We start from the raw sequence: 12,967 nt of genomic DNA on the forward strand, positions 1-12,967 counted from the left end.
CGGGACCTTCTAGTTTAAATTAATGTTGAAGTACCACCAATGGGTGGTTCCTTCCCAAGATTTTCAAGTGTATATGAAACATACTACATATTTACATGTTGTATTATTTTATACAGTTGTAAATTACAATAAATAAATAATAAAAAAAAAATAAAGAAAATAATGTTTATATTCTTCATTAGTTAAGCGTATATTCTCAATACAACAATTAATAAATCTTATACTAAACAGCACTAACTTTACCATTCTTCACCAGGCTCTTCAGTTCGGAGTTGTCGAGGAAGAGGATAATCCGGACTCGGCTCAGTGCGCAGTTAAGCGTATCCTCATCGAACACTCCTTCGAGCTGTCGACCCTCCTGTTCTTCGTGGGCCCGATGACACTCATCACCATACTCTACGCTCTCATCGGCCTCAACCTTCGCAGATCGGCCATCATCAGCAAATCAGGTGGTTCCTTCATGGCGGACAAGAGGCGCCTCCCGGCTAGGAACTCTTCGTCCCAAAGGGTGTTGAAGATGTTGGGTAAGAAAATGTAATATTTTATCGTTAGTAAATCTTAATTAAATGTTTAAAACGTGTGCTGAATCTATTTAAATATATCTTCAGTGCAGGAATTTTTATTCTGTTATTAACTTCCCAATTATTTGGCAGTTTAAACTTAGTTGACCTACAGTATAAAATAAGAAATTTTTTTTTTAGAAAATAATTTTATTCATTATCGTTTTACCAATTTTAAACATTGGAAGAAAACAATTAGTTATAAATAGGTATTATAAAAACAAGAATAAGTATATTACATGAAATATGATTAAATTCGCACTGATTGATGGTACAAGTAATAATGACTTGAGTTCATAATCGTAGTTATTATTGATAATTATAAAATTTAGTCATTGTATTTATTCTATATGAATGGTTAGTCTTTTATTTTATTCTACACGGAAAGCAATAAATTTGGTTTAATTATTTTTCCTAATGTTCCGAATTGGGGAAATGATAATGTATATAAAAATAGATTGTATAAAAAAATATTTATTATATAATAATAGTCAAGGTGGTTGTACATAAATGACCCCACAATATTTCTTTTATTACTCGTACATTAAATAGTTTATCAGAGACATTACATTAAATAGTTTTGATTCACTTTTGAAGTCCTTGAAATTGAATAGATACATAGCCTTATATTGGACAGTTAACTACACTATTTATCATTTTTTTACCACTACCTGAACCATCTTCCTTCATGAAAGATTTTATTATACAACCTATTTTTATACATAATTATTTTCCCAATTTTAAACTTGGGGTTTAAAAAAAAATGAAACAAATATTATAAAATTTAAATTCTTACTTATAGATCAAAATTAAAAAACCAAAAAATTCGGAATGGATGATAATAAGAGTATACAGTCCTTAAGCATTGTTGTTATTAAGTATTTTCAGTTAGTTCAAATTTTGTCTGGCTTAAAGTCTTATAAATGTTAAAGCTAGGGAATTAAATCCACTCCATATTTACATATCTGTAAATCAATAATAACAACAATATAATAAAAAATTGTAGCTCTTATAATGACAAAATATATTGAATATGTCACTATATATATAAATAATCCCTTCAAACAAAACATATCAGGAATAAAAGTGTCGTAATGCAACAAACATATAAACCTACCTGAGAAATCATCTTGTAAACTGCTCGAAACATTAAAAAATAAATCAATAACACATTATGTCTTTGTTAAAACTATATTTACTATTATAAACCAGAACTAAATTTATAAAAGTTATTTTTTTAACCATCCAGGGACGTAAAACGTGATCAGACACTTCGATGAACTTTCGCCCTTGAACTTCGGCCAAGTCCCTCAAGATTTAAGGATTAGGTCTCCATGGATTTGGAACTTTTAGAAAACATCTTATACATTAACATCTAACATATTATAGTTGATCACCAAGGAATATGGTTTGAAAACATTGCGCACACAAAGCATTGTACGTCGTTCGAGTAAACTTAGTAACATTATTCAAAATACTAGATGGGAATAGTTAACAATATTTCGTATAATTAAATATTATCAAGCAAAATTTAATTAACTTATAGGCAACGACGTACTGGGTTCGTTCAGACCTGGGTCAGTCCATATTTATTTACCGGTGGCTCCGAGAAATGAATATTGATAGCCCAACCTTTGGGCTGCATAGGTCCTTTCGATCAATTACATAATCACTCGATATGATTAAAAATTCATAATGATTATAAAATTATAATCATTAATAATATTGTTAAGTCGGAATAATAGACAAGAGATTAGGAAGCCCATGGAATATACATATACAAGTTTATATGACCTCAGCCATCTTGGTTAACCTCTTATAACCTCCTCTATCATTGAGGTCAAGTGAGTATGCAATTTAGTGGGCGATTAAAAAATATTAGATATTTTTCATATTACCATATTACGCCTGTATGTAGCATGTATTCAATTATCATATACAAATCAATCAGGTTTTTCATGAAGAATAAGAAAAAACATTGTCAATTGTATTAAATTAGTTTAAATGTATTGAAAATTACAAACTAAAACTCTTTTCAAGTAAAGTGGACCAATAACATTTTTTTTTTTTTTTTTAAATCAAACCAGAACTATTTTTAGCGTCAGATCCTGAAATACGAACAAATCGAATGTTATTTTATAAAGCATAAACAGAAAAGGGAAACGCACTAATTGTCAAAATTCTATTTTCATAAATAGATATATTACAGAACTGTTTAAATAGGCATATAAATAACGTTTATATGAAAAGATTTATTTATCTATCTTTACGTAGGACCTATAAAGAAGTAAAGTATTAGTGGAGTTTAATTAATTGATAAATTTTTATTTAAATATAAATTAGTAGATAAGGAGTAAGCCGACTATTATGAATGAATACAGATCTTTTTCATTTAAGTATATTATCTTATTCATTAGGAATTAATGAGTATAATCAAAAATCTATCATAACATTTATTTAAAAAAAGAATCATGTCATGTTTTTTTTTTCTTTTGAAGACCCCATGGGGGCTGTGGTTTTTCACAAAGTAACATCTTTAAGATGCGGGCTCCCTTGAAACCTCCAAGTTTTTTATTTTTATTTTGGTTGACGCGGTTTCCATACCTTTCTTCTATGGGTTTCTTTTATTTCAATTAGGAAGAACGGGACATCTCAATAAATTGTGCAAGTTGGAAATGGTGTCATAACTGGTAAGTTCTACAAGAGCTAAATGATAACATTATTCAATTCAGAAAAGAAAGAAACAACATCAGATACTCAACACCATACACAATTTCACCGACTGATTTATTCTACATTAGAAAAGTAATTTTACTACAGAATCTGAGGAGGGAACGAAAATTTCTACTAATGAAGGCCCAAATGGCCTTTCTTCTTAGTGAAAGAATATTCCAACTTAGTAATTACTTAGAAGCGATCATATTTTACAATCTTAATGGCAGCCTGCTTAATAAAAGACAGTATTATTTTATTCGTCACAAAAACCTATTGCTACATACTATCCCTGACTTTTAATTTTTAAGAACGAACAGCAGCACTAAACTAATTCGTCTTCCTAACACATCCTACGCAATTCATAGGTAGGACCTATAAAGAAGTGTTGTGCTATTTAAGTTAAATTAGTTGATACATTTTTAAATAAAGTACTAAGTAATTTTTAATTTTTTATTATTATTATTATTTTATTATATTATTATTATTTTTTAAATTTTAAATTTAAAGTACTAAGTTAAAGTTCGAACTTATGAAAAAAGATGTATCCTAAAATTGGCTCCATTAAAGTACTCTGTCCTAACTTGAACAGTGTGAGGCATCGCATTATCTTGGAGTAGCACAAAGACTTCTCCAATAATTGAATCCTATATTCTTTAACGATGTCTACAATATACCTTAAATTATTAAGAAAGAGATAATTGTGAAGTCAGTGAAGAATAGAAATAAGTAAAATCTTATTTATTAGTGCCAACGTTTCAGCCAGAATTTTAGGCCATCATCAGGGCTAAGAGCAAAAACAAGAAAACAACCATAACGAATAAATGGGAGTCTAGACATATAGTATAACAGATAATATACGTACATAAGTAGTATTGGAGAAAATTTATAGTGTCATATGATAAGAATATTTAAACTGTATGGGAATAGAGCAACATTATAATTAAGAACAATTTTGATCCTTTTTCTCTCAACTTTATTCTTTTTTAAACATCCGACGTTTCGACCCCTCAGGTCATTTTCAAGGATTCCTTATTTTGTCTTCATTTTTTTCTTTAAAATTCTTAAATGCCGGCTAATTGCCTTTGTCCCATAATTTCTTCCATAAATTTCTTTCCCAAATTTAAAACTTTTATTAACCACTTTTAATGTTCATTTACAAACTCCAAACAGAACCTACTTTCGGTTTGGAGTTTGTAAATGAACATAAAAGTGGTTAATAAAAGTTTTAAATTTGGGAAAGAAATTTATGGAAGAAATTATGGGACAAAGGCATTTAAGAATTTTAAAGAAAAAAATGAAGACAAAATAAGGAATCCTTGAAAATGACCTGAGGGGTCGAAACGTCGGATGTTTAAAAAAGAATAAAGTTGAGAGAAAAAGGATCAAAATTGTTTTTAAAAAGAAACTAAACCACTCTCAAACAAGTATAAAAATAAATCTAATTATAATTAAGTTTAATTTAATTTTAAATTAAATTAAAATAAAAAATAAACATAAAGATATGAAAATAAACTAAGTAAATACATGTGCAAATAAAATAAAAAAACTTATAGTGACTAATAAATATGTAATAAGTATGACCTCTCTAATAGAACCTTTAGCCTACTCAACTCTATTTACTCAGTCCGACGGTGTTCTTCAAGGTATCTTAGGTACTACCTCTCTATGCGGTTTATACAGCTGATATCCCAAACCACCTTAACACAGTCATACACATGGGATTGTCTGCAAATAATGACTCTAATACTGCATCACAAACCCTAGAGACAAAGATCTGAAAACTACAGATAGAACTGAAGAATTCAGAACACTGGAGAATCAAAATAAATCTTAACAAATCCCATCAGATCCACTTTAATCTCCGTCGTAAACATCACCCTTCCTGTCCATCAGTATCTTTTTTAAATATCCCACAAACGCCTGTTGAACACATTCGCTACTTAGGACTCTATCATGACAAGAGATTTACTTGGAATCCCCATACAAGACTGGAACGACAAGAAACTACTCGTAGATTTCGATAACTACAACACCATCTTGACATACGCTCTAAACTTCCCATTCTCTACAAAAAACCGTTATAAACTATGATAACCAGATCAATTTGGACATACGTAGATGAGCTGTGGGGCTCATCTCAAACATCTAATCCTCCCGTATCCAATCCTTAATTCAAAATCCTACGTAAAATCCTTATTACGAAACAAACAAATTCATCCACAAATACCTAAACATCCATTCCATCGTAGATTTGACACGTCCTTTCATTCCAAAATCATTACCCATCCTAACCCATTAGTGCTTAATCTCTCATCCTGAACAATCCCCGAAAATCCTACGAGCAGTCTGAATCCTACGATCTTCTAATTTAAATATAATACGGTTCCTTCCGAAGATTAACAAGTGTTTGAAACACTCCTTATATTTACTTGTTGTATTTTTTTTTTTTACAGTTGTAAATTTCAATAAATAAATAAAAAAAGAAGTATGACAAAATTATAAATTTATATGATCTGAGAACAGTTAGTAATACAAATAACAGTTATTAGATGTGGTGTAAATTACTTAATTAAGAGGGCGAAGAAGAAAAAATAAGAAAAGAGAGGGAAAAGATGATAAAAAGAATAGATGTCTGGAGCAAGGACTAAAGTATAAATACAAATATAAACAAAACTAATGAATCATAATGCTCCTTCAGCAATGTGAAACTGTACGTTCTTCAGTATTAATTCCATCCAACACATTCCTAAGCCTCATGTAAGGGAAGTGTTTCACAATGAATAGCTGTTACTTCACACAGTACACTCTCCCTGTTAATTAAGTTTATTTAAAGTGAATATTAGTTCATATATGAACAATACACACAACAGTCTTCATCTGTACAATTAATTTTTTCTGGGCTTACCAAAGTCTACCCAATGTAATCAGCTTTGGCGATGGACCGGTCTTCTGGTTAACATCAATCTCATGCACCCTTCCTCGTAACGGTCACTAGAGAAATGTGTACAATTCCGGCTTCTTAAATTACATTTTTTTTCCAAGTCCTCCAGAGTGGGAATGTCAAGATTCATTTCTTGGGGACGCCACGAAATAAATATAGATCGGCCCAGATGGGAATTGAACCCACAAACTTTTGAACCAAGCGCTCTGAGATCCACCTGCTATCAAGTTCTTAAATTAAATTTCTTGCTTCATCGGAAATAGAAAACCGGTTTCTAAGAACATGAATTAATCATGAATGAATAGAATTGAGTAAATCGGTCGCCGCTTCCTATTGGAGAGGATGGCCGACTTGAAAGGGAGCCCCTATCTGTGGTTGCCTGTCATTCTCTGTAACATTTTACTGTCCTGTTAATTCTATCTGTGCGCAATGTATTCAAATGAATTACCATTGCTTTCGATAAATATTGCTGAAAGTTGTTTGCATTCAATTTGACACAATAAAAAATATTTTTTTTTTAACGCTAGCTTAATCGTTAATTAAAATAAAACCAATAGACCATTGTAAAACATGAAATAAAGCGAGGAAATATTATTGTCTAGAATTAAAATAAAAAGGTATTACCCTTTGTTTATAGTAGTTAAGGGACGGTTACACCAACACAGTTTAAACTACGATTTTTAAAATACCAGGTAAACTTAAAATTTGGCGGTAAACTTAACTGGCCAACGATAGCCTAAACTGAGATATAGAAAACGTTTAGTTAGGTAACCATACAAGGAACCTTTCATAGTTCTAGTTGGATATTATCTAGCGAAGATGTATTGTATTATTCCATTTCTTTCCAAATTCAATAAAATGAATGTGATCAATCCTGGATTTTTTTTCGGAAGTCTGGTAGGTCAATTTCAATATTTTTTTAAAAGTTAAAACTGCAAAAATTTGAATATATTTTATTCTATATTTTCTTTTTTCTCTAAGGATACTCCCGTTTCTAACGTTATAAAAATTAACTTTGGCAAAATATCTACGAGTTATAAAAGTTTTAGTTGATCTTTTTATTTATTGCTTTTTACAACTGTATTTATATAAAAACACATTAAGTAAATTTGATGTAAGATTAAAATGGAGTGACACAGGCATGTAGAGAAATTATCCATTGGTAGCTGTAGAAGGTTAGATCTCATATTTATGCACTAGAAGGTCTCGAAGCCATCTTCTTTCCAGGTACCTCGGAGAATTGTCAGGAATAGAAGAAGAATCAAGGTTAGAAACTAGAGGGTTTTGATGATTAGGGAGTTTATAATGGAAGGATTGATATTTGGTTCGAGTTAGATCGGTTACATATGGACCATTAAGGTCTTTATGGATGATTTTATTTGTGAAAAAGTAAGGAGCATTGAGGATTTTATGAAGGATTTTGGCTTGTAAGGATTGGATACGAGAGAAATTCGAACGATTAGTGGAACCACAAAGCTCAACTCTGTATGTCCAGATCGGCCTTATTACAGTCATGTAGATCAGTCTTTTGTAATGAGTTGGAAGTTTAGACCGTTTGTCTAGTAAGTGCTGTAACAGTAGAAATCGACAAGCAGTTTCCTGTCTTTTAAGTCCTGTGTGAGGATTCCAGGTTAGTCGTTTGTCCATATGTAGTTTAAGGTAGTGGATCTGTTCTATAGGGGTATGAGCAACAATATTAAAGGGTATTAAGGGCAGTCAGTAGGTTTACGACGAAGGGTAAAGGTGGTTTAATGAAACTTATTTTGATCCTCCAATAACGGCACCATTCTTCAAGGTTTAGTTGATCTAAGAAAATATGGAATGATTATACTCTCCATTTTGAAATATTTCAACATTTCTTGCCTGTTGGTGATTTGTTTATAAGTCGTATAGAAAATATACGACAGCGAAATATTATAAAAGCAGAAGCTATAAATGATTTTTATGATTTTAGTGTTAAATAACTGTCATGTCAGCTTCGGTTTGGGTTTACATTACATCACCTCGGTTGAAAGAGCTAAGATAAAATCAAATTTTCAAAATTATTATTTTACTCTGTTTTACTGTATTATTTGTTCTCTTCATATCCTGCATAAATGTTCCACACAACATCAGTAATCTCTCTTCCATTACCTTTAGTTCCGGGCCTACCAAGGAGCTCACATGATTCCTCTATGCTAGAAATTAATGACACAGCTTTTTTTCAGTTGCTGTGGTAGTGGCATTCTTCATCTGCTGGGCGCCATTCCACGCCCAGCGCCTGGTGGCCATCTACGGCAGCAGCGGGCACAACACACCCAGCTCAACCTTCATGCTCAGCCTCTACTCCGTGGTCACTTATGCTTCCGGGATCCTCTACTACTTCTCGACCACTGTCAATCCCATCCTGTATCATATCATGTCCCTCAAGTTCAGGGAGGCTTTCAAAGTAAGTATCAATAATGTCTTGATTTGCAGAAATTTTGCTTTTGTGAGAAAAAAATATGTAGTGAAATCATTGTAGTAATTTTAAATAAATCATTTTAAATTATTCATTTTGCTTTTAGTAAACTACTGGCTCATTTTTCTGGGTAGTATAGTTTGGTGGAAATTAATAGTTTTACCAAATTTACAGCAATATATATTGTGTTTCTAGCACAAAACATTGCATCATGACCTTCATTTTCCTTATTTTTATGACCTTAACAACCAAAGTTTCAATATTTCATCTGAACCTTTCTAATTATTCAAATCTTCTGATCGAATCGTTATCCTGTTTTATTCGTCCTTACAATATACCTCACATCGGTTGAACAGTAGGTAGTAGTAACAAAATTCTTGAATAATTTTGACTATTGGAGTCCAGTCATTGGCCAGACCTTTCACACTTATGTTTAGAGTGACTTAGTGCCTTTAGAGCAACCAATAAAGTTTTACTGCAAGTGACGAAGAGAGAGAGCAGCGCTGGGATCATAAAGAGCCCTCCTTTACTCTATATGCCAGAGCGATATATCAGGTTCAGGGATACTTAGACAAAGTGTAGAAATATTGTAGATATATATAACTATGAATGTAATGAGGGTTTTTATTTCATTGTTAATTACTAATATTAAACTTAAAATAACGATATTTTATCTTATTTTTAATTATGAATGTGGACCTAATAGGTCAATTGAGTAGTTCCCAATACCACCAGTGTGGTATGTTCGTTCTGATATGAGGAAAAAGTATTCCAACCTCAAAGAGAACGCAAGGGGATTCGAATTCAGGGATGGATGGAGCTCAATGACATGCCCACAACCTCCTGAGGCTAAAGAAAACCTTAGCAATAGGGGTAAAAATTCTTGTTCATTCATGTTGAAATTCTCACTGACGTGGGACAATAATTGTTATTCTTCATGGCTCTTTAAATAATGCTGTTTCTTTATGCATACAGCTAAATATTTTCAAAATAATATATTCGATCCAAAAATATATAAAACGATTTAAAATAAGTTCAGAACAATTCATGTACTCATTAATTTAAAATTGTAGAGCACATATCGTCATAGGTTTAGAAACAAACATACTCCATATGAAGAAGACATTTGTAATGCGATTTCAATCTATTTTACCCAAAATCGTCTTAAACTTAACTTTTCGTTAAAAAAAATACACGATAATAATTTTTAAAATATTATATACATAAATTAAATTAAAATTGAAATCGTAGATTTTATGATTCTGTTTCATAATAAACAACAAATTAATAATATTAGCCTTATAGATTTTAATAGATACTATTTCACTGACTTGTTCTAGTATTCAGCAGTACTTATATAATATCAGTGCTTGAAATTTGTAGCTTGTATACTTGTATTTATGAACTAATACTGTTACCTTTCATTATAAAACAGGGCCCAGGTGAGATAGAGTCATATAGATAACAAATCCGAATTTTTTAAAAATTAACTCTCACTAATTTACTCAATTCAGTGATAACCATTGGGAACTCAAACGTTCATAAAATAAAATAGAACTAAACTCACATTAATTTTTTTACAGAAAGATTATTCAACTTACTTAATTGCAGGATCACAACTTTTTTTTTTTTCTTTCTTTCAAGAAAAATAATTTAATTTTCAATATTAATACAAATAATATACATATATTAATAATATTTACATGAACCAATAATTAAATGTTTTTAATTAAAATGCAACAAGATAGGGTAATGCATACATTTTCTAAATTTCCATTATGGGATTTATTTGATAGTAATATGACACTATTTTATTTAAACATATAAATTTTAATGATTTTACAATACTAGTGTATTGTAAAATAAATAGTAAAAACAAAGTATTTATATAAAATCATTGAATAATTAAGAACTGAAAGATTGAAGTAGCGTATAAGACATAATATTTCTTTATGGCAATGTGCAGGATGGAGATAGTGGTAAGGCACATTGCTTCTTACTCCAAGGACAAGTTCGAATCCGGTTGTGGCAGATAATTATTTTCTGTTTCACTGTTGCCGAGAGTTAGTCCCGTACATTCTGGGGCCCTCCGTGCTCCACCCAGACTCATTAAGTGGAGTACCCTTAATTGGGTAAAATTCTGACAGTCGAGCGTGATTCTGGCCAAATCACTTTGCACAACCGTTAGTGTAGTAACAATACATCCTTATAAAGTATGTAGGACTCTTGACCCTTTATTAGTTCTAGTGATACAGATTATTATTTTTTTTAAAATTTATTTTAAAAGTACACAACAAAATAAAAGTCAAGTATCGCAGGTAGTGAGGAATAAAGGGATGGGAAAGAGTAGCGGAGAGAGAGAGAGGGGAAGAGTAATCTTGTATCAATTAAAAGTCAATACGAATTGATTCTCTTTCTAGGAAAAATCCTCTAATCTCCTTTGATTAGTTTGATTCTCATTAGTAGAGCCATATAGTCTGTGTTGAAATAGATAATCAATAGGTAATTAAAACTGGTGTACAGCATTTTCCTTTTGGGCATCTCAATTATATGTCATTGTATAAAATATATAATTTATATACCACATATATTCAGTGAATACAGCACACATATAACTTTAAAAAGAGTTAAAAATTTGAATTTTTAAATTAAGAGATTTAGTTATTTATTAAATAATCTTTGACTGCTGATTCTTAATCTATTCCTTAAGATTAAACACTTTATATTAAAAAAAAAGTAAAACAAGTTATGACATGGAGGATTAGGAGCAAGAATATATGTAAAACGAGGCAGGGCATTTTGTGAACGCTTTCCTAAAATAACAGGAGTCCCTAAAGTGACGTTACCTTATGATTACTTTGGTCCAGAAGATTGTTTAGGAACCCGTTAATTCTGCATTTATATTGACAGGAACGAGTAGTCGTGATCAGTATGATTGTAAACAAGAAAACCTAATTAACGGATTCTGGCTTCAGCGTAAAATTTAGGCATTGAAGTGTTTGAAATTCAATGGCTTCCATGGAACCAGAACCCGATGTTTGCCCAATCACCCCTACTTGAATTCCAGGAAGGGGTGAGGACACCAGTGGAAGTTGGGGGAGATTAATTAGGCCGGAATCCTGACAATGGATAAACTTGCGCCCCAACAGGTAGCCGCCATGAATGGAGGCCATTCCTACCTCAAACAGTTCAAAATACTTAGGGATGCTAAAACTGGCGCCCATTTATTCGGTAAGAGTCGCGCTGAAAGGAGGGAAATGAAGTATTGGAGTGCGTACCATTCATTCAATACATTACATCAAGTTGTCCCAAGCCAGAGATAGCATGTATATCACCTGTGCTTAAAGGACTACAATAAAAGGGATTGTACATAACTCCAAGACAGTTCTATACATACTGAATATCATTAATATTAATAGAAATAATGATTGAAAATAATTAATCATAGAAATATAAGAGAGATTATATAACAAATTAAAAATATTCATATATTTTGACACTAATAATTGTCGTTTTTTAACAAATATAATATAAAATAAGAAAATACCAATCACGCCACGCGCGATGCTCAGTATTGCGATACAGCAATATGAAGCGCGCTGCTAATTAAATTGAATTGAAAGTTACACGATGCATACAAGTAAATATATAAGGGCTCTTGTTTCTTATCGCAGTAGTAGATATTAACGTTTAGAAAAAAATGTTCATTATTATTGTTGGACTGCCGCCCGAAGCTCAGTGGTTAAGGCACAGTCTTACCAATTTGATGTCTATTGGCGTTGCTGGTTCGAATCCTGACTGGAGCGCTGACTTTTTTGAATTAGTGATGGTCCAGGAAAATAAAAAACTTGACCTCCAACCATGGTTAGGCAGTATAGGACTCCAATGGGAGGGACAAACAAATGTCAGTCGAAGAGTATAAAAGCGAGAGCAGTGAAATTATTTTTAATGAAAATCAGCATAGAGTGGATATATTTTTATCATGCACTTGCGTTTGTTAGTGGACCGTATTTTAATGTGCTATAAATTCGGCCTACGTTTCAGGCCATTACCAGAGCCGAAAACAAAAGGACTAAATAACAACCATAGCATATAACAAGTAAGAAGATAAGGAATAATATTAAAAGAAGACAAGATATAATATTACAAACATTTTCAGATAAAAGGTTGCTATATTCAACTTTTCATTGTATAAGAAATATGAGATACATTTTTTGAATTTGAGTTATAATTTCACTGGTCTTGAGCCGAAATTTTTGATTTGAGTGTTTTGGTAAATCTGACTGATTTATTTATTTTATTCATTATATA

The 12,967-nt window shown here is 31.5% G+C and overlaps 1 protein-coding gene across 2 annotated transcripts in view; it reads left to right on the top strand.

Moving 5' to 3' along the window:
- LOC106687791 (Pyrokinin 1 receptor) overlaps positions 1–12,967 on the top strand; it is a 140,176-nt gene that overhangs the window by 117,144 nt on the left and 10,065 nt on the right. For both annotated transcript variants that reach the window (XM_014431883.2, XM_014431884.3), the window contains exons 4-5: positions 257–524; positions 8,424–8,644. In XM_014431883.2, the coding sequence (XP_014287369.1) occupies positions 257–524; positions 8,424–8,644 (489 nt within the window). The remainder of the gene's footprint in view (positions 1–256; positions 525–8,423; positions 8,645–12,967) is intronic.

Source organism: Halyomorpha halys, unplaced genomic scaffold, assembly GCF_000696795.3.
Source record: "Halyomorpha halys isolate HHAL.00 unplaced genomic scaffold, Hhal_1.1 Scaffold1013.1, whole genome shotgun sequence".
Taxonomy (NCBI): domain Eukaryota; kingdom Metazoa; phylum Arthropoda; class Insecta; order Hemiptera; family Pentatomidae; genus Halyomorpha; species Halyomorpha halys.